The sequence below is a fragment of the Phalacrocorax aristotelis genome, chromosome 3 (genome assembly GCF_949628215.1).
Source record: "Phalacrocorax aristotelis chromosome 3, bGulAri2.1, whole genome shotgun sequence".
NCBI lineage: Eukaryota > Metazoa > Chordata > Aves > Suliformes > Phalacrocoracidae > Phalacrocorax > Phalacrocorax aristotelis.
In genome coordinates, this window is record NC_134278.1 from 117852504 (window position 1) to 117879200 (window position 26697).

Consider the following 26697-nt stretch of genomic DNA (forward strand, 5'->3'; position numbering starts at 1 on the left):
AGATAACTTAGTAATACAAGACTGATCCAGACCAAGCACAGACGTACCACTGCCCATCTATGAAAGGAGCCAGGACACAGCGGAAGGTACCCAGAACAATACAGAGTTTACACTGGCTGTGGAAGGACAAATGATATCACATCTCTGCTCCTATAGAAAGTTAAGCATGACTAAGAGACTGGACTCGATTTGGCATTAAAATTGCCTGCCACAGAGTTAAATGGGAAACAGTTCTGGCACAAGTTTAGCGCTACAGATCTCACAGCCACGGCCTTTTTGTTCTGGGAGAGAGAGCCCTAAAAGTCAGCATCGCAGTGAACCACACAGCCTCACACTACACAGACACAGCCAGTGCTTATTTCTTAAGACCTTTACCTTCAGTCCGAACTGCATACACGATCTATTTTATCAAATCAGCTTTCTAAGGTATTTTACCGTATACTTTTAAATCTAGTTAAATTCAGTTCTATTGGCTGAACTAGCTCAAAATAAAACTTCTGTTATTAAGATTTCTGTAGATTCCCAATACTTGTGGTTTTCTTTGATTAGTGTCATGGAACAGCTCAGAAACACATGCAAGTCTGGCAATTCATCCCTCGCGAGGCAGCAATTCTGCACGTGATTATGCCAAGCGCATGAGGCGCTTCAGGTATCAGCTGTCTGTAGGCAAGTTTAGGCATTTTCTCTTGTAGTATCAAAAATTCCAGGCCTCCCAAAGCGGAAGCGAGCTTCAAAACAATTTTCTGTTGTTTAAAGGATTAAAAGGCTTGTGATTCCAGCACTTCAGACATTCCTTCAGTGTATAGAAGGGTTTGTACCAGACTCTTGGAAGCAAGTGCTGTGAACTTTCAATTAAATGAAAGGGAAGGAAACTGATAAACTTGAATCCTGTGTCCGTATAAACAAAATACAGAAAAGCTTTCTGTTTTTCAAAAGCTGTGCTGCTAGGGAGTTTAAAAAAAAAAGAGAAGGATTCATTTCAGTGAAATTAGCCCATAACCATGTTAAAAGATGACACACTGTATGCTTTCGTTTCCTTGCAAACATATAAAAACAAGCTAGGTAAAAAAGAAAATTGGGTTCCTGCTCTTCAGGTTGTTCTGCTTAGTGCAGTATATTCCCTATTAACACAATCGCAGGACCATTCTGAAAGTCCTTTGGTCCTGCATCTTCTAAAAAGGTTATCTAGAAACAGAGAGATCAGAGTTAAAACAAACCTGTAATTGTTATTTGTAAATAAATGCAATTATTTATGCATGTGTTTACACAATTACTTATACATACGTGCTCAGGTTAAAGGAAAGAAACATTCTGTGGTCTGTAAAAGATATTAAAAGATAGTTGGGACACTGAGGAAAATCAAATTCAGCAACTCGCCTTTAAAGCAAAATCCAAATAAGATTTTTATAGTGAGGTTTCTAGCAGAGAAAGTCCATATCATCGCATTCTGGCAGCTGAATATAAAAGTGGTTCCTCATCTATAGGCAGTGCTGATTTTCAACAACAGTCTTAAAATTTTCTGTCTATCTCAGCAGCAGATCCTAATCCAGTAATCTTTAGGCAGCTTCAGAACCCAGCTCTTTTGTCTTTTTTTACACACAGTAGACAAGACTGCGAGGTGTTCCCCACAGAGTCAAAAGACCTATTTCGAAGTCACAGTATCATCATAGAAAAGAGGAGGGAAAGATCCCCCAACAGAATCAGCTCTACCTAATATATCCCCAGCTTAATCTTTTCTTTAAAACCACCGGTAACAGAGAAGCTGCAACCTGCCTATTAAACAATTCCACAGTTTCAACTCCTCAAATCACAGCAAGGATACTACAGGTTAGATAGAAACAGCAAACGATCAGAAAGGAAGTTTCCAAAGTTTCATTACTTTTCCAATCTTTTAAGTCCTACTGCTTTTGTACTTTCCTCCAATGCACAAGTTTGTTGCTAAGAGGGATCCATCCTGGGTGTCCCTGCCTCCATCCTCTCTTACAGATAAAATGCACACTGTTTTTCAATTTTGATTTTTCTTCATCAGGTCATGCTTTTCAGCGTTTGTTTCTGTGGCTTTCCTCTAGGCTATCCCCCTTTTGCCTATACCTCCCCTTCTGGCAATTAAGCAGTGCTACTTTTTAAACATCCTGCTGTAGGTTACAGCCCTACCACAGAAAACCACCAGGACAGCCAAAGGAGGAGCTGGGGCCACTGAGGGCTGTGGTTGTGCTCTAAAACCCCCAAACAGCAACAGATTTTCAAGAAAATTGCCAAGCAATTCTTGGAAGGAAGCCATGTTCTTCATAACAGAGGAATGTGTTTAAATCCCAGTAGTCTCTGTCAGTCTATCGCACGGGAAAATACATGCTGTGATCAGTTTAGCCCTAGGCACGGCAGCAGGGCACAGGCATCTGAAACAATCTCAGCACCACTAAAAGGTACTGGCATAGCCCATCGTTCAGTGCCAGTCTGTCTGTGATAAGCCTCCAGTGCATGAGAGAAGGTAAAAATTGGAGGAAGAAAAGAATTCCCAAACCTGTAACACAAGGCTATGGTTTGGCATTATAAAAGGTCTAACCATTTCTTCCGTTCTTTGAGAAAAATATTTAATTCTAAGCTTGTCCTCCAAAGTGATGGCAACCTTGTCCAAGTTTAAGCATCTCGAAATATCTGAGAGTCATAACATGATTGAAGATATTTGGTTACCAAGAAAATTAGCTTTGGCAAAAAACATTACTACTTCACCAAAGTAAATACTAGAAGTATTTTTTTTCCTTTGAACTTTTAAAACCAGACAGAACTGCAGCATCTGGCATCTAATTTTCTTTGTATATGACATTATCAGTTCCACAGAATCTATTTAGCATCTTGTTTTTTATTAACTGATATGAATGAAAGAAGCGAGTTTGTCCTTATGTTATTTAAAACTCAGTCTCTACTACCCATTGACCAACCCTCCCACTCTTGGTGAACTGCTGTAAAAGCTTTGAGTTTGTTTCACATCCAGCTGTGGTGCCAACAGTTGCTACTTCCCCTCTTTTATTTATTTGCATTTTATTTATTTATATTTTATTTATATGCGTTATATTTTATATGAATAAATATAATTTATTTATATTTTATTTATATTTATTTATATTTTATTTATATAAATATTTTATTTATATTTATGTGTGAAATAAGTTTAATGAAATTGTAACAGAAGTTCTGTCAGGATTAGTGCAATAAATAATGGGAACTCTGTGGCCATTAGCTGGTGTCTGTGGGGTGTCTCACTTGGACTCCATTCTTCCTTCTTTAGTGAAGATTCTCCTTGCTGACCCAATATTCCCCAACAAATCCCTTCAGTACACATTGATGCTCTCTTCAGAAACTGGTGATTCTTATTTTCCTTTAGAAATAGTGGAATCACCTTTATCCTTTTCCACACCATGAGCTTAATAATGGAACTGCAATTGCTGTGAGAGGTAAGCGCATCAACAGGTGGCAAGAAGTGTGATTAAAGAAGGGTTTTAATCTCTCCTCCACTGCAGTACCACTGTATAGACATACAAGCATGAAGAAAGCCAGGAGGCACAGAGAAAAAAGAAATGCCTCATTTGTGTCAGTGGTATCTTCTCAAGTGAGGAAACAAATTACAGAAACAGTTATAAAACACAGGTTATGTGTCACATCAAGTGAATGAGCCTAATAATTTAGGTCACTTCTGTACCACCCTGTGATCATTAGTACAGCCTGAAAAAACAGTATAGAAAGCGTCAGAGTCCCAAGTCCCAGGGGAAGCCACCATCCTTTCTTCCCTAGATCAATGCCAGTTATTTTTGTGCATGCATCAGGTAGTCCCATTCTCTATGGACAGAGCAACAAGAGTCCACACCTCACCTCCAGGGAAAAGGGATGCGACGCAGGGCTCCAGAGCCACTGCTGGCAAGGCTGGACTCTCAAAAATATGTGGCCGTGGCAGAAAGCAGCCTGGTCCCCTTGACATCAGTCCACATGGACACATTAATGAGGACCACCCTCACGCATGCAATTTAACATCTTTCATAAAGCAATCAGACCATTTTAAAGCAGTTGTATTCAAGTAAACTTACTAAGAAGTGGAAGCTCTGACTGACAGAGGGAAGCAGCTGCAGGATGCTTGGTAATTGCTCTCTCAAATTTCAAGGCACAGTCAGTATGTGCTTTAGCACAATTTACATTCAAGAGACCCGTATATCAATACCTAATTAGAGAACAAGCAAGTTTGGATACTATCTTGTTTCCAAACACTTCCAACTCTTGCTGCACGTGCAGCTTTTAATCTCTTTAGATTCACTTGTTGATGCTTGCAATTTAATGCTGAATCAATTTTTTTTTTTTCCTTACAAACTCTCCCATAAGCAAAGACAGCACACCAGGATTAGTAGCCAAAAATCCTCCTAAGTAATATATTTTGGGTGGATCAGAAGAAACCTTGAATTAACCTCTGTAAAACACAGGATCTTGGGAAGGACTGCATCTTGGGAATTTCTTGCTCAGTTTTCCCCAAGTTTATCATATATGATCAAGTGTTCCTTAGATGGAAAACAGATTTCAGATAAGTGCAAGATGGAAACTTCATGGCAATTGGAAGAAGCTATCTTTAAACAAAGCAATATAGACTCTCACTTTCAGTAAAAGCAGCACTCTGTTACAATGCGCTGGAACCACACAATAGGCACAACCTCATTTTCCGTTTCATATATTAAGATGAAATTATTTGCTATATATTTCCCATGTTGCCTTATTTTCTCTGTATCTACCTCACACATTTCAGGAACAAGCACATTTGACTATGGATGTAGCTCTTCCCTGACAACTTCATTACTGAACACCACTATGCTAATCTCTGACTCTCATATGCAACAAGCTGTGATGTAACTAGAAGTATAGCTGATATAGCTATACACACTACTTTATGGCAGCCAGAGATTTAAATTTAGCAATCCACACTTCTCTGTCTTCTTCAGGCTAAAATTCTGTTATGTGCACAACCTGGGACTTTCCCTGAGGGTCATCAGGAAAGTAAGATTAGGAGAAACAGCCAGCCATCTTCTAAGCAAAGACGACTGACAAAATCATATCACCATTGCTTTGTACATTAATGTTTACCAACAGTTCTAGAGAGCTGCAAGGTGTAATTTACAAATTAAACAGTACAAACCTTTCTTCTGATAAGGAAATTGGAGCAAGAAACAACAAAGTTGCAGCGATTACTGCTGTCTGAGCTATCATTTTGACACCCAAAGACCAGGCAGGATATACTCTGGGATGGCCCAAATATTCATGCTGGATAAACTATGACAGAGAATTTCACTGCATCAAAAGAGAACTTTGATTCCTACCACCTTTTAAAGAATATGGAATGATTTTATTTTCAAAAATGCTTTCCTTCAAAATAAAGGAATCAATACATGCCTTAAAATTGACGTTTTTAATTGACCTTTGGGAGAACCACATTCTAATGACAGTAATACTTGTGCATTACTTGTAATGCTGAATTCTTTTAACCACAGCAGTGCTTTGATTAAGAAGCACAAGTTTATGTGTCCAGTTAGTAAAACACTTATGTAAAATACTCTGATCTCTGCATAGATTTGTGATGATTAAAACATCACACAGAACTACTGGGAGCATCAGCTCTCTGTAATACATTTTTCTGTTCTCACTCACCAATGAGAAAGTTGTTCTCAGCATTTTCTAAATTATTTCCTGTAAAAAAAAAATTCAAAAAGCTGCTCAACCTAAACAAAGATTGAACAGCCACAGACAGGATGTACTTAACAACAAGCTCCAATTAAATAAAAATATCAGGATCACTTCCAAGCAGGAATAAATGTTGTTTTCGTGATAAAGAATATAATTATAAAATAAACTATAAGAAGCAGCAGATTACACATGATGGGAAGCTTAAGGACACATCCAATATAAATCTGAAGCATGAAAAATCATGATTAGCATATTGACTTACTGCTGTATTTATAATCAAACAGCAACAACTCCACGATCTGCAAGGACTGACTACTGTAGAAGTTTCTCTCACTGCACATTAACATGCTTTTCTAAAGACAGATTAACCAAAAGCTAGTTTGAGACAGTGTGTACTGGGACAAAGATAACGACACAAAACCTATGGATATATTGCATTAAATGTCGGAAAAACATTTGTGAAAGAATGACTGATCTGTCCCAAAAAGGCTGACGAACAACAGAGAACATACTGCAGTGTGTCTCCGTGACAAGTATTTTGCTGCCCTTATTAACTACCCTCTCAACACTGCCAGTCTTGTTCTGCAACAAGAGCAGACCTCTTTCCTACACAGTAAAGGCAGCCTCCCATACTGCCTCTGAACTTGCAACTCTGCGTCTATTACACGAGCACAGACTTGGAATAAATACTACAGAAGGCAGGCCTGCTTTAACACTCTGAACATCACTAGGGTTGCCTAAATACACGATTTAGTTACCCCACAACACACAAACTGGATTTTTTGCAGCCTACATACCTTAAAATAAAGGTACCCATTATGAATACGTGCAAGTCAGATGATCAGTATTACTCCTGACAGCTTTTTCCTCTACTGCCCCCCCGAATTATGTAACTCTAACATTAAATGGATGTTATCACGAAAAGTATACTAACGTGACTGTGCACACGTCCTTTTTATTCCATCCTATTGCCAGTTTTCAAACAGAGAAGTAACTAATGGAACTCACTGGTAAGACTGATTACACAACTTCCCCACTTACCATCTATAAACCAATTAACTTGCATTTGATTAAAACACACTCTTTAAAAAGGCATATAATCCTAATTGGAAAGGATGAAGATAAGGAATTCAGCATCTCCCTGGCAGTTTGTGCCAACAGCTAACCACCCTCACTGCTGAGAACAGCATGTCCTAGATCTTACAGATTTGGCTCTTGTTACTTTGATGACTTTTTTTTTAATGAAGTGAAGAAATTGATCTAAGCCTATCACTGTAAGATATTTCCTCCATCTGCCACTGATATCTAATATATCTCTTCTGCACTTATTAGTATTTCAAGACCCTTCTAAAAACTAGAACTGCATATTATATTCAACTATCAGTCTCACGAACAACATTCTCCCCCCTTTATTTTAAACTGACAGAAGTAATCGTAGGGATTATATACATATTTTTTTTTTTTACCAGTTTATCATTGCACTAGACATTCATCTAGTAAGCTCTTGTCAGAATTAGTTTTCTAGGAATTTAGGGGGTTTAAGAGGTGTGGCTTGCAATATTTGTCCCTGATGCATGAACCACTTAACCACCCTAAAATGCATTTGAAAAATCCCAAATTATAAAGCAACACAGATCAAATTCTATGACTATTCTGTTCTCTTTAAAAATGATCTGCCACACAATCTAAAAGTCACATACAGAATTCCTCACGAGCAGTTTCACAGTTGCTCCCAGCTTGTTGACAAAAAATTTTAACATCTTCAGGCTTATAACTATTTTCTCTTTCCAAAATGAAGCATCGTTAATAATTGCACCTGGCAGTTTCTCACTTCTAAATATACTTAAAGAGCTTTCAAGTCACATCATACAGCGTTATTTTAAAAAATCTGATAGTAGTATTAATTAGCATAAACACAAATGCCCTTTTAAAAAACAAAACCCAACCAAACAAAAACACGAAAACAAAAAACCAAAACCAACAAAACAACAAACCCACAAGTATAACTTTTCTGACCAGATTTCACAGAATTTTTTTTTAAAGAGGAACTTATTAAAAAAAAAAAAAATCACACAACCTACTTGGCACAGTATTTTAATACTGATGTTTTAAGGACATTAAGCGAGACAAAAGATTATCTCTTCCTACAAACCTTCATTTTCCTCCAATCTGGCCTTTCTGTTTCCCTCTCTGGCATCAGCTTCCCTTCAAACCCCCCTATTTTTCCTTCCAATTTACTGTCTTCATAGGTGACTAAGGTGATTAGGAATGGGAAAGCCTGAGAGGCAAAAAGAAATCCTGACCCAAAAGCAGGCTGACTCTTTGGAGTGAGCAATAAGGCAATGATGCACGGGGCAACAGTGCTAAGACAGTTCAAATTCACTGTTAACTATGAAAAATCAATATAACTCCTCCTTGGAAATAGGATATGAAAATGACTACGGACAAAACCAAATTTAAACAGATCCATCTAACACCTGATACGATACATACTGCAACAATTTTGACAGTGGTACCCAAAACTTGCAGGCTGAAGAGAAACAGGAATGTTAGCAACATTGTTTGCACCTTTGAGATTGTTTGATACCAGTAAAGACATTGTATCAGATGATGGCTTTGCATTTCTTCCTCAAAGTACTGAAGTAAATCCTGAATCAAACATTGCACTAAGGTATGCCACACAGTTAAATTCAGAAATGATACTTCAACAGAATGACACGAATACGAAACAGAGGAAGATGAGTATTACTCATTACAGGCAGTATAAATCAGAAATTTGGTAATTCTACAGTATCTACAGTCTTATCCCAGATGGTGAAACAATCTGAAAGCTAAAGAATCCGTGATTCTTCCTGATGCAAATTCTTTTAATCATATGAAAGAAGTTGATTTTGATATCTAATGTCCCATTACATGTATTTAGTAGTATTTTTGAATTAACATTTGATTATTTAAAATATTACTACATGTAAACATCACACATTCTCCTGGGGAAACATGTGTGTCCCTACATATGCCTATGTGCACATGCAATGAAGAATGTAAAATGAAAGCTGCTTCAAACATATGATACATTCACCACTAAACAAGATTAAGTATTGCTATTGCTGAATAACTATTAATTAGTAAATACTGCACCAATGTATCCTTTTATGCTCAGAAATTATCTGAGCATGCAATCCTTCAAGAGTATTTTTCCCCTTCTATCTACTAATAGTCAAATACCCAAATCTCTTTCCAACTCACCATATATGCAGTTCTATGCATATAGCATGGAGCAGTCCCGAGATACAGTCACTTGCATAACAAATTCAAGGTTTTTAAAGATTTTATAAAAATTTGCATCAGGAAGCAAAGAACGTGAATCAGTCTATTCTTACACTGACTTAAAATTTCCTAAGGTTGTATGTTCACGTTAAAAATCAATTTGCAACTGTTACTTCAAGTGAACCCCGTAGTCTAAACAGCATGCTTTTGTTTACACTACTGCAACAAGCAGTTGCAGTGTGTAGCAAAATTTTCACTTCTAAAAGGACTCCAGTGTTTGCTACTGGCAAAGGAGTACCTGAAAACCATGCAGCGAGGGAGTCTTGCCAAAACTGTAATTCCCTGGGTCACAGGTAAAAGTGTTTTAGAAATTAAAGAAACATAACTTACAAATGACACAGTTTCCACTTAAGTATCTTCAGTAGAACTTCCAGTTCCCTCTTACTGAATGAACGTCAAAATTATTACTCTTAGATCTTGACAACATGGTAAAAATAACCAAATGCCCAGCATCTCCCACAGACAGATAAAATTCTCCTCTCCAGGTGCAAGAGAAAGCATCGCGTCACGTACCATTGACACATTCAAAGACATCACAGCACTTGCCAGGTGTTCCATCTCCACGCGAGACTATCTGGGGAATGGAGCCTGCCTCGCACATTGGGAAACCACATAAACCAGAGAGACACTCGCATCTGAAACCAAAGAACAGTAAGGAAAACCCCATAAATAAATGAAGCCATGTATAAGGTAAAAGAATAAGCATGAGGAAAATGGAAACCTTGAGCACAAGTTCCAGTATCAGCATATTCATCTCATATTTCGTTATGTTTTATTAACCCAACAACCCAGATAGCTTATCAACCTGAAGTTTTTATTTTTTTAACCACCCAAACTCTGTTTGCTGGTCAAGCAAACGAGACGATGGTACTGTGCAACACCAGCACTTCTATAGTGCTGCATGTGAAAATGTAGAAAACTGTAGTTCCAGGTTGTTTGAAAATAATTGTACTCTCCAGACTTGCAAAATCAGGCTTCTCCTCCTATTATCTCTGGAAAAAAAAAAACTAAATTGGTGAAATACTAATAGCAGTAACTGCACCCATTCTCCATTCTCTCATTAGGAAACCATTTTATACCCAGTTTTATATAGGGAATAATTAAAGAGAAAGGAAGACCATGCAGAATCATTAAATCTAAGCCAAATTAAAATAATTTTGATGGTGCTGTCCTCAGTTTATGGAGGGGCAACCAATTACATGAGATGCCAAATAATGTAGGAGGCTAGACTTATTAAATACTGTGGCTAATTTTAGAGATTGGATCATGTTAAAAAGAATATTTTCTCCACGTTAGTAGTATTTATTTGCTTGTTTAAGAAAGCAGCCTAAAGAACTGGAAGACATAAAATGTAGATAAACACTAGTCATGTCTGTTTCCAGATTCTTTGCTTGATGATTAACATAATAGCTTAAGAGGCAAACACTTAAGACTTGATAAGTTTACATTTAACAGAGTTCTTGCCCCGAACAATGGGCACATTACAGGGATAAGCAGCAGTGATTCAATAAAACGCAAGGCAAAATGAACAAAGAGAAATGTGCAAATATCATAGCTGAGAAACATCATGGAACAGGACTTAAATTTTTCAATTGCAAATCACAGATTTTTTTTTTTTAAACTAGTGTATTTGTAGTATTCTACATTAATCTACATGAATTCCAAAAGGAAAAAAAGAACTCAGCAGAAGATCCGGTAATTGTGAGTTGAAAAAATTAAAGTAAGAACTCTACTTGTTAATGACTGTTTCAAATACTTTTAAGTATTCCAAGACAATCCCCACATTAAACCACCCATTAGTAAGAAGCATCATTAGCACTTAAGATGCTTGCTTATTCTTTATGCTTAAAGAGCAAGAAGTCTGATTCTCCTCTACCATGCATGTCTCCTTAATTGCCCAACAACCATTTCATCTCAGACCAGGGTTCAACGAATGAGGAAGAGCCACCGCTCACCAGACAGGGTTTTAATCTCTCTCCTGTTAGCCTCATCAGTGTTACATAATATTGTTATGTTCTCCACCATAAGGTATTACTCAAAAGGAAATTTTCTTGAAAAACAAGTCAAGGAATCTCACAGAATCTTTATTATATTATCTGAAAAGTATTCTTAAAATATTGCATTTTGCCTTTATAGTAACATGCTGCTATAAATGAGTCCTTGAAAAAACAGTATTAATTAGATCACATTTCATAAATAACATTAAGTATGTCAAGGTAAAGTGAAGGAATTTAACTCTATGTGCATATATGTACTACAGTGTAGTGACAGTTTTAAAACAGGCATTTCAAGGATCTTTTTTTAATAGTAAGCACAATATTATAACAGTAAAGGATAAAAAAAGTGAGAGTACAGAACCCAAAGTTATTTATCATAACCGTGCTTTTGACTTTTTCTTCAACTTACTTGTAAATACAAAAAAAGGGGGAATCTAATTATTTTCTTTATTGTATGCCCTTTTGCCTTCAGAGATGTAGAAGGAAAGAAAGCATTATGGCTTCTACTATATGGGATCAGAAAACCCAAACGATGTGTTACAGCAGCTTCCCTTTAAGATGGATCTGTAAGTATTCTTACAGAATTTTGTACTAAGATCTCCTCTTTTGCTGCCCTAATAAAAGGAAGGTACTGGGGGGTGGGGGTGGGGGAACAAAAGAAAAAAAAGATGACTGCTAGAAATCCCCAAAAAAGAAGAATTAGAACTCTCTCAGGTTCCAGGTATTTGTACCTTAACCCATGTAGCAGACATTGCTTTGGAAGATGCTTTTCTCTTGCGAGAAGAATGAAGCACAGAAATAAGCACCTACATATTACTAAAGAAGAAAGAAAAAACAGACACAATATGAGAGCACTATTAAGATAAAAATACAAGGTTTCACCTCAACCAGCCTATATTCACCATCCAGATAACCTGTGGGAAAACAGGTAGATCATACTTCCTGAAAATTCACATCTTTCACAGAGAAAATGGCACATGTGATGGGAATATTGTTGTGGACCGTGATTTTTCAAGTCTCATGAGCTGAAATTACCACTCTTAGTTTTATTGCTTTCACAATAAACTTTCAGACATGCCTGTATCTTCTCTATTCTTTGCTTCACATTCATTGCCATTGATTTGAGTTGCAGGAGAATATTAAATTATTAGATTAACAACTTTTACTTTCCCCCTCATCTTCTTCCCAGTCAACTCCTTTTAAAAAAAAAAAACAAACACACACCAAAGAAAAACCAAAACCACCCCCAATGGAAAAAAAAAAACAAACCACCAAACCACAACACCACAAAACCAAACAACAACAACAAAAGAATCACCAGATTACATAATTTAAGATAGGACAATCTTCCAGAAGGGCTGAAAAAGATGTTTAGAAGACTTCAGGGAGCCAACGTTCCTTCCTGCAGAAGAGACTGCCTCACATTCGGAGTAATCAAAGCTTCACACACTCATTCACAGTGTAAGCAAACAAAACCCCACACTCCAAAATTTTCTTTTTTAACCAAATGGGAAGTGAATTTATAACCCATGCATAGAAGAATGTCAAAATAGCAAATGGTCTCAGATGGACTTTTAAATAGCCTACGTTCTTTTCAGCCAGCTCTGTTAGGAAAACCTTTGATTACGGTCCAGGCTATTAGCATGGAAAACATTGTTTTGCAGACAGAAGACTTTCAGGAAGAAACCCAAGGAATTCTGGTAGCTGAGCATGGCTGTCACACTGCCAAAACAACATCTGGAAATTTGGAATAAGTGATCCCCTTCTCAATAAGAGAACAAGATGAGCTTTATAGTACTAGATTTTTCTGTAGTGCCGTTTGGAGCAGAAGGACAGATGGAAAAGAAGTTGTAGTGCAGCTCTGTGCCCTATCACAGGCAGCTATCCACCTGCAGGGTGTATCTTAGCCTTGATAATGAGCATTAGGTTTGAAGAAGTTTAGCAGGCCAGATTGGGATAAGCCTGTGGATAATGGCCATGGTCCTTCTTAAAGTAATTTCTGTAAAATCTAGCAGTTCAGACTGCTGATCAGTAAGGCACAACGTTGCTTCTGAGCTGCTCCCTCTATAACCATAACTTGCCTAAGGAAAACAGGTACAGCAGAAGTTACTACAAGAAAACCTTCCCAGAGAAAAGACAACTTTATACATTCCCTTCTCTCTTCACACAGCCTGCAGCAACACATTGCAACATCAAATAGTGTGGTGGCATCCAAAAATTCCAAGATTAAAGGGAGGTCAGTACTTTAGGTACCAAGAACTTGGCACTCAGTATCTGCCCCTGACACATCTTATTAGCAAAGGCTAATAAGGAAACACATCTCTTGGGATTTTTATGGTATAAGAGCACTAAAGTCAAGAACATGTCCTGTAAGAGAGTACAATGTCCCCTAACAAGAGGCCAGAAAGGCAAAAAAGAGAATCGAACAGCCAGGAAAGAGACTTCATGGAGCACAGCCTGAAAAGGTGGTGGGGTGGCCTGGAAGGAACCAAGAATCCCAAGAAGTCAGCTGTACTGAAATTTTGAAAATACAGAATCACCCTGACTGGTAAAAAGAATTGTATCCCATTCTTCAGGCTAAAAAAAGAGAAAAAAGTAATAACAACAATAATCCTAGAAATTTCAACAACTGGTCAAGGGAAACTTTGGTACATAAAGAACCAGAAAAAAGACAACGCTCATTAACCAATGATTTACAGATTAAGCAAGGTAACTACTTCAACAATATAAGTGGCTTGATTTTTAATTTCAGTGTTTAAGTTCTTCAAAACAGAAATAATTTCATTACCTGTTTCTTTTATGTTTAAGGGGGTTTTGTTCGGGGTGTTTTTTTTTTTTTTCTTTTATATCATTATTTTTCTTTTTTCTTTATGTCACCAAAAGTGTGAAAAGGAGAAAAAAATAATAAGTCAAACCAAACACTTGTAAATGACAATTTTTATTTAAAATCTAATTATCTTGGTTCAGTTACCTCTGTTATTAAACAGATGAAAAGAGAGAAGGGCTTGGTTAGCCACAGAAAAGCTGTTTTGATGGTACGATCAAAAGAGTTCTCCAAGCACAATGCATAATGGCTATGAAAATAAGAACAGGCACCCTGGAAAAAAGATTTAGTACCAGTGAATGGGAAGGCTGGGGCATGGGTGTGTTGAGAAGAGAGATGTATGTTTTGAGGATCAAAACAAAATTAAGTCTGAAGCACTGAGACTAGAGAAAAGCATTCCTGAAGCATACATCACATTCCTGTGGAGATCTTATCACCATTCCCCGTTTTTTTTTTTTCCTTGCAGGAATCTAATACAATTTGCAATAACATTATTAGCACTTATGTTACCTAAATCGAGTAGAGAAAACACCCACAGATCCATAAACATTTAAGGATACTGCAAAATAAGGAGTTTTCAGAAGAGAACTCCCAGCATTATCAAAGTTTGATGATCTAGTGGCAAGGAAGACAGACTAGATGCAAGACCCTCCCTATCATCAAGCATAGGGCGTAAGTGATGACGGTACAGCAAAATGAAATATTAACATAGCAATCTCAAAATCAAAACATTTTGCCCATGTTACTTACACTTGAAGCCACAATATGAGTTAAGCAGGCAAGATGATGAGTTTTAAACTGGTCAAACTACAGCTTAAGGAATCAACCAAATGCTAGTCTTTGAAAAAATAAATTCCAGTCCTACACAGAAACTCACACTGCAGACAAAGACAAAGACATTGGGACACTTCCACCCAAGAAGTTCAGCCAGAATTTTCCTAATCTTCAGACATTCAGGCTGGAAGGTTTTCACCCACAGGTTCAGGGTCACTGTTTTATACATTTTGCATTTTCAGTTTTAAAGGCATGATTAAGCAAGTCAGTAACGAAAATATTCCTTTTTCCTGGAAGGTTTTTAGTATTTTGTTTTGGAGATCAACAATAAACCTGTAGAGAGAGAAAGCAGAACAACCATGGAAGTTGCATATAACGCTAATTATTGGACCATTTCCAAATGCTCAGAAGTTTTGCATCACTTCTATATAAATTGTCTCCTATGGAAGTTCTTCCTATTCTAGTTCTCCAGGGGGTTCACTTACTGAGAAACAAAGCTAGTATGCTCCTAAGAATTCTTTCCTAAAATTCTGGGTATTGTTACAAACAGATACCTGACATAATAGTACAGTTTTCCATCAGTATAGTAATCTTTATACACAGGGGATATTTAAGCATTACAAAAGGCAACTATCTAGCTTTTAATTAAAGATACCGTGAAAGGGAATGGTTTTTGTACATCTTTTGCATATTATTAGCGTTAGGAAATAGCAAACAGATGCTAAGCAAGAGAAAAAGTCATTATCTACTTAATGTGAATGCTGATTTTACCATCTTTCCAAGGCTTATTAGAATCCAAAGAGTTCACTTGACTAAAAGACTTCATTTCATCCTTTGACTAATGTTAATTTAACTGGTCTCTTTCCCAGAGGAATGAGAAGGGAAAAGGACAGTGACAAAAGAGTCATGCCATGGAACCAGTAGGCATACAACCACTGGCCAAGTGCACTGACTTTTCAAGTGCACCAATATACGTATAGACCCTTTTGAATTCATCAGTGTATGAAATAAAACACAATATAAGCCAGTCCAACCCTGCATTTTTCTTGTATTTTGCCAAAGCAGCTTATGTTTTCCTTTGTTGAAGATCTCAGTTTTCTACCACTATGTACCTCAGTTATTCTTTCCTTAGGTTCATCAGTCTCACCCTTCATAATATAACAAACTTTTCAAACCCAAAGATAAAATACTAGTTCAGATGTTATATAAATGTTAGTTAGCTGACATTATGAGAATCTATTTGTTTTCTTATTTCACTTCTTTTTAATGATGAATTATAAATATCTGATCCTCTTACAAATAGAACAAAATTCCTAAGGACCTCAGGTCAAAATCACTTACAAATAATAGTTTTAAGTAATTCACTACCTTCAATATTCCTATAGCTCCAAACTTTCTTACTCCTGAACGACAAGTCTTCCTCAAACTAAGCCATTAGGGACTCAGCATAAGCAAACCAAAAAAATCTGAAAAACAAGAAAAAAGCAAAAATCCCCACCAACCTGCGCAGAACACATAATTTTTAAATTTACATGGTTATTTAATTTGATGTCCGCTCCTTCCTCTTTGAAAGACACCCCCTGCCCCCCCCAGTAATTATTCCATGCTTAGCTTTTCCATGCCATTCATGGTATTAAACACCTTTTTCATACCCCTGAAGGCAATTCTGTAAAATTTTGGGAGGATAAATTGACTAAGAGTCTGTTTGAGAACTATTCCATGCTGTTTTCATATAAGAGTGGTTGGAAAGCAAACTATCCAGAAGATGCAAATATGACCTTTCTAATAAAATATGGCAAACCATTAGATGATCACTTAGCTTCTGAATTTATTCCATTATAGACTAAATTTAACAATGAGGCCAGAGGTTGCTCTAGAATCCCAGTGTTTCTGAAACCAAACAAATCCATTCCATTAGTGTGACCTTTTTAATGTAGAGGGAACATTGCATGCAGGAACTGTAATGGTTTTCTAGAAACAAGATTCTTCAAATTCCACCAATGGCATTTCAAGGAAAAGCAGAGAGAAACTAGTTATTTTAAAACTGTCCACAACCTTCAGGTTCACTTAGAATCACAGAATCGTTAAGGTTGGAAAAGACCCTTAAGATCATCGAGTCCAACCGCTAACCTGTCACTGCGAAGCCCACCGCTAAACCATATACTCAAGCACCACATCTACCCTTCTTTTAAATACCTCCAGGGATGGAGACTCCACCACCTCCCTGGGCAGCCTGTTCCAGTGCCTGACAACCCTTCTGGTGAAGAAGTTTTTCCAAATATCCAGCCTACACTTCCCCTGGCGCAGCTTGAGGCCATTTCCTCTCATCCTATCGCTTGTTACTCGGGAGAAGAGACCGACCCCTGCCTCGCTACAACCTCCTTTCAGGTAGTTGTAGAGAGCCATAAGGTCTCCCCTCAGCCTCCTCTTCTCCAGACTAAACACCCCCAGCTCCCTCAGCCGCTCCTCGTAAGACTTGTTCTCTAGACCCTTCACCAACTTCGTTGCCCTTCTCTGGACACGCTCCAGCACCTCAATGTCCTTCTTGTAGTGAGGGGCCCAAAACTGAACACAGTACTCGAGGTGCGGCCTCACCACTGCTGAGTACAGGGGCATGATCACCTCCCTGCTCCTGCTGGCCACACTATTCCTGATACAAGCCAGGATGCCATTGGCTGCCTTGGCCGCCTCAGCACGCTGCTGGCTCATGTTCAGGCAGCTGTTGACCAACACCCCCAGGTCCTTTTCCTCCAGGCAGCTCTCCAGCCACTCCTCCCCCAGCCTGTAGCGTTGCATGGGGTTGTTGTGAGCCACATGCAGGACCCGGAACTTGGCCTTGTTAAATCTCATACCCTTGGCTCTGGCCCAGCAATCCAGCCTGTCCACGTCCCTCTGCAGGGCCTTCCTGCCCTCCAGCAGATCGACACTTCCACCCACACCAGTGTCATCTGCAAACTTACTGAGGGTGCACTCAATCCCCTCATCCCATCCAGATCATCAGTGAAGATATTGAACAGGACCGGCCCCAACACTGAGCCCTGGGGAACACTGCTCGTGACTGGCCGCCAACAGGATTTGACTCCTCCATTCACCACCACTCTCTGGGCTCGGCCATCCAGCGAGTTTTTAACCCAGCGCAGAGTGCACTTGTCCAAGCCGTGAACAGCCAGCTTCTTCAGGAGAATGCTGTGGGAGGTAAGTTGAAGTCTCCCACGAGAACAAGGGCTAAAGATCGTGAGACTTCAGCCAACTGCTTGTAGAGTAATTATCAGCCTCCTCATCCTGGTTGGGTGGTCTATAACAGACTCCCAACCAGGATGTCTGCCTTATTAGCCTTCCCCCGATCCTTACCCATAAGCACTCAACCTTATCATTACTGTCATTGAGTTCTAGACAGTCAAAACACTCTCTAACATGCAAGGCTACCCCTCCGCCTCTCCTTCCTTACCTGTCCCTTCTAAAGAGCTCGTAGCCATCCATTGCAGTGCTCCAGTTGTGCGAGTCATCCCACTATTGTTCCGTGATGGTGACCACATCATAGTTTCCCTGGAGTGCAATGGCTTCCAGCTCCTCCTGTTTATTGCCCATGCTGCGTGCATTGGTGTAAATGCACTTCGGTTGATCTATTGATCTCTTCTCCAAAACAGGCATGCCACCCCCAGGCTCATCCCTCGCAAGCCTGGTTTTATCCCCTTCCCCCTTCGCATCTCATTTAAAGCCTCTCAACGAGGCCTGCTAACTCCTGAGCCAGAATCCTTTCCCCCCTTTGCGACAGGTGAACCCCATCTGTCTCCAGCAGGCCTGGGGCCATGTAAACTGCCCCATGATCAAAAAAAACAAAATTCCACCGCTGGCACCAAGAAGGAAAAAAGGAAGCAGCAATTTGTGGCTGCTGTAGTCTGGCACAATGTTTCCTGCTATTTTCTACAGGAAACAACTGCAAACTCTTTTGGTATAACCTCAGTAAAGTTGATATTACCATCTACCCCAAGTACTGTTGTAAACTGCTGGGAAATTCTCATGTCTCTTTCCCTTCTAAAACGCAAACATCCAAGTGATAAATCTATTGCTTTATTATGTATATGCATCTCCCTAGGCATCTGTACAGTTGTGACTTTGAAGACAACTGTCAAAGACATTACTCATCTCTGTGATACAAACAGAAATTTGCCGGTTCAAGTCTAAAATTATTCTGAAATAAATCACCTATTCAGTTTCCAAACAAGTTAACAGCTGATTAAGTAGAAGAAATGGAACAAAATAGAGTGGGAAGTCTTGGAGGGAGGAGGGAGTACAATACTCAGTGTGATCAAGGTATACACTAATTCTTAGACTGACAAGTGAAAACAAAAATTTCTAACAGAAAGGTATGTCTACCAGTTTATTATAAATTGAAAGTGCTTAAACACCAGCTTGCTTGTCAGGAATGCAAACAAAACCAAATTCTACAGATACTACAATCTCATTCTACTTCCAAGTATAAAACACCGTCTGAAAGTCGACACAATTGAGAATTACTTTAATTTACCTGGGTTCAATTTAAATTTAACAGTGAAGGAATAAACATATCATTAACACAGCACATGGTTAAAGTACTACATATGCTGTTCCATAAAGACTCATACATGAAAAAGCAAGATGCTAGCGTAACTATAACCGGTACTTCCCCCCCCCGCGCAAATGCTGGCTTGCCTTTTTTTGTTGTTGTTGTTTATGGGAAATGGGGTCCTTCCTTTAGGTAGCATTGTCTTGAAAGGTTCTGCGATTCAGTACTTCCTAGGAGTTGGTGGAAGAGCGTGGATGTGTGTTTTTAACTTATACAATATAGGTGGAAAAAGCTGATCTTATCAAAGATGGAAGCTGGGACCCCTGTATTTGCAACATTTTACAGCTGCTTCTGAAGATTCACACACTATTTATTCTGAAAATGTTCTCATATTTCCCCTCTGTTAAAGGTCTCTGACACTCAGAAGTCAGCCATCAGGCCCAGAAACACCTTGTGTTTCAAGAGCTTCTGTTCAAGTTTTGAGATGGCTTTAAAAAAAAAAAACCCAACCAAAACACTTCTCTTTTCCTTATTTGTGGACTCCAGGCACATATGGTTGCTTGCCAAAACCACCCACTGTGTGAGGTTGGACACCAAGGTCACAATAACTACCATCACACTGAGAACATCCAGGAATTGCTGAGGCAGCTGTAGTAAGGAGGAAGAAGGGGACTGCCTGAACTTTGAATTCAGCAATTCATTGCATCTCCTGGAAGACCGGCATGAAGATGGACATGGAGCATGGGCCATCCGTAAAGGTCACACACGTGCCCTTTTATTCTTGATCTTTGTGGATTGTCAGTACAGCGCAGTCTGGTATTCTGTCCTGTTTACACTTTCTCACTTACCAAACCTGAATGAAGAAAAACAGTTTTCCTGGGAAAAATATTTGCTGTTTCATAACTTTTGAGGATGTCTCTCTAAATATTAAAACACATGAAAAAGCCTACCTAAACACTTATTTCCAGATATTATGAAACTTCACAAAATTTCAGTGTTCTAGTTAGTCTTTTCATCAATTGTTAAAACAAACAAAACCCTGCTACATGGCCGAGCTCAACATGTGATGGGTTCAACTGGCTTTCCTTTGATAGAAAACCTGCCTCTTCCGTAAGCAATGGAGTCTCCAATTCAACACCAAGTGTTACAACACCATGATACTGGATAGTCAGATGTACTTGAGATGGTAAAATGGTTTGCTAGAGTTAAAGTACAGGAGGAACAACTTGATCAAGTTGGCCACAATAGCTGGAAAGTAGCATTTCTAAGACACTGACGAAAGAACTGAAGGCATAGCAAAGCTTCTGCAAAACCTTCACATGCTTTTATTAGACCTTAGGTCCACCCATCTGGATTACTCAGAAATCAATCCCTGAAGAGAAATCTCAGGAAGATACAGGTGCTTGGATTTGTATTTGGTCTTACCAGTTCCAGGTGAACTTTCCTTTAACAAAAACTGGGATCCACAACCACTTTATCTTGGATACCGTTTCTTGAGGATGAGATGGGTGGAGGAGAAGGATCTAAAATTCTAGAACAAATACAAGGGAGACCTCTGTATCAGCAAAAGTTGCTTAAGAGAGGTGACTGGTACAGGGGGAAAAGAGAAGTTACACCTTCTGAAAAATCATGACTGCCCTCTGAAGAAGGTTGGGAAAAAACAAAGTGGTGAATCCTGTACTGAACACCCAGTGTATCATAGAATTAAGGTCTTCCAAAGACAGGAAGGCCTAAGAAAAGAATCTAGACAAACATGCAAGAATCATGCCACATTTTGGTAAGGAACAATATAGAAAAGATCTGTACCAGTCAAGCAGCTAAGAAGAATGAACGGAAGGGGTGTACTCTACTCCTCTATTGAGTGGGATAGAAGCAAAGGTAGTCAGGGACTCAGAGGCCACCTCTACAGATGCTATCAGAAGAAAAACATTATCCAACTAGCTGTGTATGGGTACTCTCAAACATAATGCTAATATAAGTTGGTAATAGCTTAAAAGAGAACTTAACAACTATAGTCTTCCCAGTTATGATTCTGGTAGCTGCCATAAAATGAGAAAAAAAGAACTGTGCTGGTTTATGTGTAGCTGCCACTAGAATTGCCTAGACACTGGTGTAACACGAAATACAGAATATTGGCTGGTAGGGCTAATGCCGTGACAGGTTGTGGACACAACAGATCATACAATGGCAACAGGTCAAAGTATCATGTAAGGAGATATAGTGCATTAAAAGCAATTGCTTACTGGGCAAAGTAATCTAGAAGGATAACAAAATCATAAATAAATTATCTCTGAAGAGATGCGATTATTGTATAAACAGCTGTCACAGGACCTGTTTCAGTTCACTAACATGAAAAGACAGCATGGTTGATTTGACATACATACACATTTTCTGAAAGATAAAAGTGAAACTACTAACAATTAATTTCTCAGGTGGCACCTATACTGTGCCTAAGACAACGTTTTATTAGAAACAAAAAAATTATAAATAATGAAACAGGCAACTTCTTCCTTTGGAATCAAAACCAATTCAGCAATGGTATACAAAATTTAGAGACACTCTCTAATATAAACTGCTACTACCCCTTAATGTCTTTAGAACTGCTAAATAAAGCACACTCACATTAAAAATATTTTAGTTCAGGACAGATGCAGAAGAGTGTTTTCTTCATTTAATAGATTAATCTTGAAATGCAACAAGTTTTTGTAAATTTATTAGTTTTCTTATTATTTTATCACTTGAAAGGTAATCTTAAATATGATAATGAAATCTGGTTTTGTACTGTTTTAAGTTGTATTCAGTTTCTATCCAAATATAGGTTTATATAAACCTTGGGTAAATAAATTACTTGCTACTACATCAAAGTATTACAAAGTATTTTGATGCTAATACATCAAAGCATTATATTTTCTTCAGCTGTATAAAAACGTAAGTATTTAAGAATTGGGGGAGAGGAGGCGGAGCTGGGCTGTTTTCTAAGTAAAGCTTTATGCTTGGCGGGGGGGGGAATGTACATATAAATTGCCCCTCTGACCCTCCAACAGGACTGAGTGGGTGATTACAATGTAAAACAATGTTTTACTATACTGTCCAGAGAAACGACCCTTTTGCTGGTCAAGTACATTTCACTACTTTACCATACCACAGACCAGACTGGGGCATTGCCATTCGCAGCGGCCCCAGATTGAGACATTTTACCCACATATAAAGAAAAACCAACAGGGAGAAGACTATTCAAACAAGGAAAAAAAAAGTGCTATGACTGATTCATTTAAGAAACTTTCAGAGGTTCTCTCTTGAACAATAAACCTATAATCCTACTCCTCCACGCTGCTCCAGCCAGTTGAGAGTTTTGCATTTGCAGCACCATCCAGCTATCTGTAACTAAGACAGTGGAATGCTCCAGTTCAAAAAGTCTTCATTCGCTCACCCCTCAAGCCCAAGTCTTTTGGGATCCGATCCTGCAAGACTGTATATGTAAAAAAGCTCTTCACTTTTCTGACCTATGAAATAGTCATTGTGACTTGTATTCCTCTTTCATTTAGATTAAACAGTTCACTGCTCATAAAGTTTCTATCTCCCTATAAATTGTTATCTGCTTCTCTTACACTTCATTTAGGTTTGTTTTTTCTCTTCTCCTCCCACCACAACAACCTTGAAACAGCTTTCTTTAGAGCTAAGACTCAGATACAAAATAAACTACTGGAGATTGATGGATAAACATATATCAATTATTTCTGAACTGAAGGCAAGCTTAGTATCTTGAAAAGACAAAATGAAGTTTCATAAAACTGCCCCTGTCAAAGCAACATTAGTTGCTTTTAGCTATAATTGTATCTTTTAATCCTTCTCAGTTCAATCCTCTATCAGTTTTCCCACTATTTTTCTCAGAACTGATGTCAAGATAACCAGGCTTAAATTACTTAGTTTTTGTTCTTTTTAACATTACCACAGTACTAATATATTTCTGGTTCTCTAGAATTTTCTTGGTTTATCTGGTTTTATTAAAAAGCTGACCAAGAATAACTGAAAAGATCTCCATGATAACAGAGCACTGAATGAATCTTGACTTTCCAAGATTTGTAACAGGGCAGCAGCAGGGAGAATGGAAACTGAAGCAAGGGAAGAGAGTATACTTGGATTAAAGACTAAATTTACAAATTATCCTAATAAAGAGAGCAGCCAGAAAGGAAAAAAGGTAATCCAAGAATATTTGGTGCAAAGCTATCCAAATATGCCATTTACTCCTTTGCATATAATCCTATGAAAAATGTACAAAACCATGTGAGCAATAAAATGTAAGCCCACACTAATCACTGACATCAGCTCCTGTTGTTACAGTTCATTCTTCGTAGATCAAAATTAGAGATTTTGATAATTATTTTTACACTTACAAAAAATTCTTATAGGGATATGAACATCTGAAAAAAAATCATTCACAACAGAAAAATTGGATCCATCCGAAGATAATGGATTCTGTACACTTCATATTGATCATCCTTTTGTTTAACTTTGTAACAGAAGACGACAAACATATTAACAAAACTGGGATAACATGGTCTCTGTAAGAGCTCCAACACATTTTTATTTGATAAACTCCTTGGAGAAGAGAACATCTTTATCAAGACTAGAGACAGACATATCATTTAGCTTTCCTAATGTAACAGATGTAAATTTAAGGTAAGTGGTTCATGACAGTCTTATGAAAGCTGAAGCAACCGGTGTTTTGATATTACTGCCAAAACGTTAGGCTGTTCTGTTTGCAGTATTGCATTAGAAATCAGTGTGAGACTAAACGTAACCCCTGAATGAAGAGTACAAGAACTTATGGTATCAGCTGCTTGTTTACCATTCCAGCTTTTCCCCTGGCATTGCTAGAGGAGTTTCAATATTATGAATATGCATTCAAGAGCTCACTTGTAAAACAAATGCCAATTTAACACCAGACTTAAGGATCTCTGTTTCCCTAGCATATTACATACAAGAAACCAACCAAGAACAAGATGTGGGACAGAAGTCAACCTAGTCCTGCTTCATGAGAAGTTGTCAGCTACTTGTTAACAGTGACATGCCACCATCCTTACCTGTGATACCCTCCTCGACACCTCTCTGGTTCTGCTGGTATTAAGCCTTTATTTTAGTGGCAGTAAATGAAGCAAATAATTTTAATTTCTTTAAACAGTCCTTAATTTTAACAGTCATTTCATGATGTCTAAAGACCATGACCTTATGAAACACTAACCCTTTGCTTTTAATTAATTATTCTCAAATGTACATTAAAACAATCAGTGCTATTTCTTTTGAACTTAACTCTAATGATTAAAAAGAGATACAATATGGACTTAGGTGAGTCTAAACCGAATCACAGTCAATGCAATGCTAATATTTCATAATCAGTTTAGTAAGAAATTCCAGAATTAAGGGAAAACATCCCCTTTTCCCAGTGTAGAGTAATTCATCCATAAATCTGCACCTTATTTGACTTTTTCTAGAGTTTTGGAATGCAAGTTTCATGTGGGATAGAGACCCTGGCTTCAAATATAAACCTCCAATGTTTGCTCAGATCTGAGGAAACACTGAACCTGAATTCAATTTGATGTTCCAAGTAACTGAACTTAGTTTCCCTTTCTGCTCTCTCTCTTCATACCTGTACTTCTCTTCCTTATAACCTTCCTCTAATCTTCCCTTACTGATGAAAGGGACATGTCTGCTACCCTTTATTCTCCTCTTCAAGTAATATCTTTACCTACAGCACATGAATGATGACTATGGCACTGTCTTCCTTAAGAAGCACAGCAGTATATTAAAATCCAAATATTAAACACATTTCTAGCAGGCATACATGTAAAGCATCTACACAATCTTCTTGTTGTCAGATTCAGCTTTTCTTTCCCTCTCACCTACTCTATTAAAAAGTACATTATTGCTTTGGCTGAATTAAGACAATCCAAAAATCTAGCAACCCACATAATAACTATATACAGCAACATAGACTGAGCCACAAAATTAATGGAGGCATATAAGACACCTACAATTGTTTCAACCTGCCTGTAGAATTAAGACTAGGTTATGCTAATTACGGGAGAGGTGGGTTTTTTGCAGTTTTACACATCAATACACATCAAGAAAGACAGAGATATTAACACAAAAAGCCTCAGAAATCCTGATCCGGTCATAAGACTCCAGGAGCTAAGAACTCATCTATCCCAGAGCTCTGATCCCTTGTTAAACTCCGATTTCAGTAATGCACAGCAACCTCATTTCCAAGAGGTTTCAGTGCTATTCACAATTATCTAACAAATCACACTCTAAGGCTGCTTGTACAATTGGGGTCTTTTTGTGCAGGAGATGGGAACAGTGGTTTTGTCACTTAAGTACCATGCACATGTACGCATACATTTCAGACATCAGTTACAGTTAACACACAGCAAACCAACTGGTTTTATTTTTAAACATTATTGAAGAAAGAGAAAGCTTCTTTCAAGGACATGTTTGCTCTAGGTGTTTTATTTAAGATCAGTTCCCATGGGTGTGCTAGAAATAGAAGATATTTCCAACTGGTCATTTTTCTGAAGTAAATTAAGTTTTTTTTTCTCGGTACTCAACTTCCCTGATAGAAGGAACACTGAAGTTATCTACAAAGAATAAAGTGGATATTTTTCATTCCCTCCACCCAAGCAACAGAAAAAAACCCAACCCACAACTTATATTAGATTTCAGAAAAATAGAACACAATTTTACTCTTGGGAAACAAAAATAATTTGGCCTATTTCACTTTTTAATCCAGCAGATTGGAATAAATTTGGAAATAAAAATCTACCATTAATTTAAGTTTTCTATCGTGTCAAAGTTTGAGTGTTAATCTAAACTAGAAATTTATGGATTTTTAATTTGAGATTGCTTCTTTGACTTTATAATCTACCTTTCCAAATACTGTCCTTAGTAGCATTTTATTCTAGTTGTCTTGAACCTGCTGAACCGTACTGGGAACAATGTCAGTACAATGACTAGTTAAAATCTACAACCTGGGCAATCCCCACTTGCCAAGTCAGCTCTCAACTAACATGGAATTATCATAATTCCTAGAAAGGTTAATAAGAATATGTTAAAGAATAAAAGGAGGATACTGAGAATCCATGCCATGTTCTGGTCTAAAATTCAGAAAACAAAGAAAAAAAAAGAAAAAAACAACTCTGAATGAAAGAACATTTGTAGCATTCACTGAATGAGGATAAGTTTTTTTAAGTAGCAGTCTACTATGTGTATTCTACAATTACAGTTAAAATTTGTCATGTTTAGAAATATACTGTAAAATTTTATTAGACAGGATTACTGCACTACAGGAAGTTTTCCACATCTCCTTCCTGCCTTTTTTTTTTAAACAGATATATTTTTAACTCTCCTTGCAATAAGAGACACTCATATTACATTGGAACAACTGTTTCAAAGACATCACCGTATTAAATCCGTTCCCAAAAGCACCCAACAGGGAAGATCATCGATTCATTATGCAA

The 26697-nt window shown here is 37.9% G+C and overlaps 1 protein-coding gene across 2 annotated transcripts in view; it reads right to left on the reverse strand.

The window, feature by feature from the left end:
• Positions 1–26697, reverse strand: part of CRIM1 (cysteine rich transmembrane BMP regulator 1) — a 194278-nt gene that overhangs the window by 67865 nt on the left and 99716 nt on the right. For both annotated transcript variants that reach the window (XM_075089307.1, XM_075089306.1), the window contains one exon: positions 9556–9677. In XM_075089307.1, coding sequence (XP_074945408.1) covers positions 9556–9677 — 122 coding nt within the window. The remainder of the gene's footprint in view (positions 1–9555; positions 9678–26697) is intronic.